Raw genomic sequence first — 6,128 nt, forward strand, 5'->3', positions numbered from 1 at the left:
CTCAGAAGGCAGGTGGGTAAGCAGGCAAGCCCGGGCAGGGTGACCAGCACAAGGGCATGGTGGCCCATGAGGTCTAACCCTGTGGGAAGGGGAAAGCCAGGAAGGCTTCCTGGAGATGGTAGGTATGTGAATGGCTCGAGGTCCCTGCGCACAGTGGGTACGCCATAGCGACCGAAGGGACTGCTATGAGCTCAGACCCTGGTGCCTGGAGAGGCAAGGTGAGCCCACGAAGCCTGTAAGAAAGGTGGTCCCGGGCCCCGTGGTGCCAGGGAAAAGACCGCACTTCAGAGAAGGCCCCCACAGCCACACACTGCCACACAGATGAAACGTCCTGCTCAGTGAGCAGACCCCATGCAGGAGGCAGGCATGAGGAGGGACACAGGGTTTCTTTCTGGGGGGGATGGAAATGTTCTAAAATCTGATTGTGATGACGGCTGCACAATTTTGTGAATATGCTAAAACTCCGTGAATTGCACACTTTCAATGGGCGGATTGTACGACATGTAAATTATGACTCAAAAGATATTTTAAAAACAGCCGCCTCTCTGCCTGCCCGACCCTGCCCCCTCCCTGTGGAAGCCCTGCCTCCCCCAATCCCACAGCTCCCCCAGCCAGGCTCCCCGGAGAGCTGGAGCGCCCCCACCCCAGGGCAGAGCATGGCACCCCAGCCTGTAGGGACTGAGGACAGGGAACCCATCCCTTCCTTCCTTTCCCTAAGTCTTAACAGACTTGGGAGCTCAAGCAGAGAGGGCCAGGAGAGGCACGGGAGGGAGGTGGGGGAAGGAGTGGAGGGAAGGGTGCACTTCTCTAACCAGGGCTCAGAGGCCGCCCTGGCTGGGGGGAAGGGAGCAGAGATGTGCCAGACACAGGGCTCTGGCAGCCCTGCAGGCTCCGCGGGCAGAAGAGGGCGGACAGGGAGGGAGAAGGGGAGCACGGGTAGGTCAGAATGGAGGCTGCAGCCTCTCCGTCCCAGGAGGCTGCTGGGGCACAGGATGGGCTCAGATGTGCCCCCCACCTGCACTCCACGTTGGCAGCACTGGGGAGGGCCTCCTGCCTCCTCACGCCATGTGCTCATCCCCAGACAGCCCCAAGCCCCTGCTGCCCACAGGAGGACGGGCTAGCAGCAGAGTGCTTTCCACTGATGGTGGGGAACCCGACCAAGAGAGCGGGAGCTGTTTCCCCCCCACTTCTGGGGCCCTCAATGGTGCCCAGCACATTTGGTGTCTCCCACCCACAGCTTAACCTGGGTTTGGTGGCATAGAGGAGCTCTGGGTCGAGCCCCCTTCCCCATCCCTCCTTCCGGAGGAACAGGTAAGAACTCACTGAGCGCAGGGCTTTACGGTTTCCAAGCACCCCCACTTCAGAGGGAAGCAATATGGCCCCCAGTGTCACGTATCTTTCTCCCCAGATCCGGGACGGAGCCCTGAGACAGCCAGATGCCCTGACTCCAACCACGGCCACTCACCACCAGTCCGTGCTGGGGATGGCGAGCACCTGCCCACTTGCTCCACCATCTTCCCCATACCCCCCTCCCTCCTCCTCGGAGAAGCTGGCCAGACCTTTCTGTGGATGGCAGAGTGCTCTCAAACCTCTGGCTTCTGCATCCTACACCAAGACCCTTATTTACAGGTGACCAAACCGAGGCCCAGAGAGGTTAAGCATCTTGCCCAAGAACACACAGCGGCAAGATCATGTTTTCTCCACCTAACCCCCCTGCTACCAGTTAGGAACAGAGACCACCGGTTCACGGCTGGCTCTGCCACTCACCAGCTTGTGGCCTCAGGGACATTACTTAACTTCTCTGAGCTGAGGCTTCCTCATCTGTGCGATGGAGCTAATTATAGCCCCTACCTCCAGTCGTTACAAAGATCAATCACATAAAGTGCTCAGAAGGCTGTCAGGCCCGGGGTAAGGGACGCTCTCACTACTGCCGCATGTTTGATAGCAGAAAGACTTCCTACCACGACTCTACTTTTACTGCTCACATCTCTCTCACAAGCCCCCAGAAATGTTCCTGAACTTTCCACAGGGGTTATCGGGGAGGCAGTGAGGTCAAGAACACAGCCTTAGGGGCCAAATAACCCACGTTCCGATCCCAGCCCCGCTACTTCAGGAATGGGAGCATAGGCCAGCCCGCCCCTCTGTGCCTCAGTTTCTCTCGGTGGGAGGTGGCACAATGCGTGGAGAACACCTGTCCCATGTCTGACGCTACACTGAGTGATTTCCGTCACTATTACTAAAGTTTCTTTGAATGGCCGGTACTTCCTGTCTTCCAGTGGAACCGCAGGGGGACTTCGGTCCCAGGGCTCAAACAAGATCACAACCCGGTTAGAACTCAGATGCCCGACAATCTCAACAACAGCCCTCAGGAGGCGGCGGTCATCAGCGCAGGAGGAGGGGCCCGGAGTCTCCCCCAGCCGCCCCACCCCCACCCCGTGCGGGTCACTCGCAGACACCAAAGGCCGAAAGAACACGGTTTTCTCTAATCAGGGAACCCCCCTTCTCTTGCTCCATCTCTGTAAGAAAAGTCGGAGCGACCTGCCTTCGAAGTTCTCAAGTTAAGCGATTACGTTTCTTGACCCCGCCAGCCAACTCCAAACCCGGGCAGGGTTGTGCCTTCAACACGCGCTGTTCACTAAATGACCATCATCTTCAGGGACCCAGGCCTCCTCCGAGCCCGCCCGCCAACCGGACTGTTGGGGACTTGAACTCTTACCCCCTCTACGTGGGGTATTTTCAGGATTGTGCCCGGGACAAAGACTCAACCAGAGTCCCCACTGCCATGCCACCAAAAAAGCCACGGAAAAAAACCAGCCTGAACCCACAGCAGTGCCGAAGAGCCTCCGAGTCAGCTTCCAGTCCCCCCGCCCCAGAGGCCTTCCTCCAAGTGCCATGGGAGTGGACACCTTCTCCCGGAGCGGCTTCCCACAGACACCCCTGTCTGGGCTGAGCAAACAGAAGCCGCTCCCCAGCAAGGACATCTGTATTCCTCCTACTACTCACTTCCACAGCCCACGTCTCATCTCCCCCAATTCATTTCCAAATTCTTTAAGTGCAGGGACACACTGCTACAAAGCCCAACGCAGTCAGAGCTCCCATGGGGCAGCAAGCACACACGGAAATGGTCCCCCGTCCTCCCAGCAACAGGTGCCGCAGCGATGGGAAGGGAAGGAGGTGGAAGCTCAGAGACAGGGTTACCAGGCCACACAGCCGGCCACCGGTGACTTCCTTCCTAGCCAGCACACGCTTTGCACTAACAGGTGCTCCAGAAACGCTCATCAAGTCCCCAGCACGGCTGCTAGGCAGGAACCCCCCATCCTGACGCACAGAGAGCCAAACACCAGAGGTGAGGGGCCGGGGGAAACATGCCAGTGCCCCAAAAGGGCCACCCCCGGAAAGGGGCAGCTGGCTGGAGCCAGGCCATGCCAGGATGGGAACGCCATCCCTCACACAGCCCGGGCAGCTCCAGCTTCCGGAGGGAAACACCCAAACCACAAAACAGGGCGAGCTGGAAGGGGTCCACGGCGGGTACCGAGGGCACGACCACGGGTCACACCACGGACCCATCAAGGGGGCCCCTCTGTTCTCCGATTACACAGATCCCATCAGGAGCGGCCTGGGTTTGGTGCTGGCACCTCTGTCACATCTGTAACATAGCTGTCACACAGGGAGGGTGGGCTGGGGGCTCGCGGCCTCCCCTGGCAACATGGTTCGCTGGGATCTAACAGCACTTTGTCTCATCGTGCCTGAACCACGATTCTATTCTGTTCTGTCGTAGAGCAAAAACGGTGATTCAGGAGAAACAGGCCTGATTCTCCTCCTCGTTTCCAGTCGGTGAAGGTGAGGCCTAGGGAGCACAGGGAGTGGGGGTCACCCAGAGCTGGCAACCACTGGTCTCCTGACACCCACTCCGGGCTGGACTCGACAGATAAGAGTAGGGCACGGAGGGGGGCCTTGCAGGCTGGCGGCCTGGGGAGAGACCAGCCTGGTTCCTGCTCCAGGAGGGGTCCCTCGCCCACCTCTACAGAAGACACAGAATAAACAGGCTGCCAGGGCCAGAGCCAAGCAGACCACAAGTTTAAGACTTTCCCAACCAGTTTCCAGGAAATGCCCTTCCTGAGTGCAAACACACAGACATCACAAGGACAGGCCCTGTCCGTCCCCAGGCTGCACCACCGGGGCAGCCACACCCCACACCCCATCAGCCAGGGCGGCTGAGAGGGAAGAAGGGCAGAGGAGGTGTGGCGCCCACCCTCAGGCCCTGAGGACCCCCTACCTCCCAGTCCCCAGGACCAAAGTGGCACCCCCACGGCCTGCCACGAGTCCAACACTGCCAGACTCTGGAGGTTCAAGGCCCCTGCCCCATGGTCACAAAGTGCTAAAGCAGGACCAACACCATGGCCAAGACAGGGAGAAGGCCAGCCAGGTCAGGCCCTCTACCCGGGCCAGGCAGAGGGTTTTTGAGGGTCTGCAGCAGGGAGGTGGGGCAGGTTTCTCTCGGTCCCTGATCCAAGTGTCCCAGCTAACAACGGTGGGATGTGCTTTCATCCCAGCACAGGGCAGGGGAAAGAGTGTCTCCCACCCAGCTGGGAGCTATGTCCTCAGATGTGCCTGGGACACAAGTGGGGCAGTCAGGGAAACTGGCTGCCTGGGTGCAGAGGACACCGCCAGCCTCACCGGGGTGTTCTGATCTCTGCCCTGGGCGTGCCTGGCCAGTGGGAGGCCTACATAACCTCAGTTAATACTCTTACCAGCCTCCCCTCCCTTTACTGGGGGGGAAACGGAGGCTGAACGCCTCCCTGCCCAAGGTCACAGAGCAGAGGCACAACAGAGAAAAGACTCCAAAGTTCTCTCTTAACCAGCGCGTAGCCCTGCCCCTGCCCATCCTGCCAGGCCCAGACTTAAAACAAACCCCCCGAGCTGGGTCACTATGGGGCCTGGGACCCAACAGCCACAATTTGCGTGTGTGGGAGAGGCTCAGAACTCTGTATTTCCTCCCCAACCTGCATAGGGAAGGCAAGAAGAGAGTCCCATTCTGCAAAAGATCTCCCCCAAAATGGATTTTCCCTGCCTCTGGAAATTCAGGGCTGGCAACAACCCCAAGAGCAACCTGGCTTCAGGGGACGGCGACGGAGGTCCCCAACGCTGGGGCCCGCTGCTCCTCCCACCACAGAGCCACTGTCAGGGGCAGGGGCGCCCGCCCACCTGTCTCTGGCTCTCCTTCCTCCCCAACTGTAGGCCTGGACAGGGGTGCTGGCTCTGCTCTGGGCAGGTGGGGGCCCTAGGCTGGGGGCTGCCACACTCCACTCCACCTCCTGGCCTGCAGGCGGCCCTGGGTCCCGGCAGAGCCCCACTACTAGAAGTCACAAACAAAGGGAGGGCAGACAGGGCAGAAAAACGGGTGCAGGAAGGGGCGAGTGGCTACAACTTTTTGGCGGGGTCGTTTCTAGGGTCGCGGGCTCCCTCCTCCTCTCCTGTATCCCCAGGGATCGGGTTCCAGGACGACGTTCGCCGAGCCCCTGTCCCCACCTAGCTTCGGCGACCCCCAACTCGGCAACCAGTAGCACCCCAGCCCGGGCCCCGCGTCCCCGGGACGTCCTCCTCTCCCAGGCCGGTCGGGCGCCAGGGACCGCGGGGCGCGCGCTGGAAGGGAAGGGGGGGGGTGGCCGTGACGCGCGCTCCGGCCCCGCGCGGGACCTGGGGGCGTGTGTGCAGGGCGCGCCCGCGCGGGGCCCTTCTCGGAGGGCCGCTGGCCCCCGGCACGGGAATGAGCGTGGCCGAGCGCGCCGGGTCGCGGCTCGGCCGGCCAGTGCCGGGATCGTGTCCGTGTGCCCGCGAGGTCCGTGTGGGCGTCCGCGCGCGCGCCGCTTACCCTGCGCGGAGATCGGGGCCAACTCTCATTCACCCGCTGCCGCGGCGCCCCCTTCGCCAGCCGCCCGGCCGCGCTGCACCTGCCGCCCGCCCGGGAGCCCAGCGAGGCCGGGGAGCCCGGAGGAGGCGGCCCCGCGGGTCCGGGCCACGAGCGCGGAGGCGGCGGCGGCGGCGGCGGCGCCAGGTCGCGCGCTCGCGTCCCGTTGCGCGGAGTCTGCGCGCCCCAGGCCCGGCCTGCGCAGCCGCCGCCCCGCCCC

General features: G+C 61.9%; 1 protein-coding gene across 1 annotated transcript in view; it reads right to left on the reverse strand.

Annotated features, from left to right (window-relative positions):
* Positions 1-6,034, reverse strand: part of GRAMD4 (GRAM domain containing 4) — a 79,742-nt gene extending 73,708 nt beyond the window's left edge. Inside the window, exon 1 of the mRNA XM_025881612.2 lies at positions 5,873-6,034. Within this exon, the coding sequence (XP_025737397.1) occupies positions 5,873-5,901 (29 nt within the window). The 5' untranslated portion in view covers positions 5,902-6,034. The remainder of the gene's footprint in view (positions 1-5,872) is intronic.
* Positions 6,035-6,128: the final 94 nt, after the last annotated feature.

The sequence above is a fragment of the Callorhinus ursinus genome, unplaced genomic scaffold, assembly GCF_003265705.2.
Source record: "Callorhinus ursinus isolate GAN/ISIS: 27379988/994484 unplaced genomic scaffold, GSC_fseal_2.0 scaffold48, whole genome shotgun sequence".
Lineage (NCBI taxonomy): Eukaryota > Metazoa > Chordata > Mammalia > Carnivora > Otariidae > Callorhinus > Callorhinus ursinus.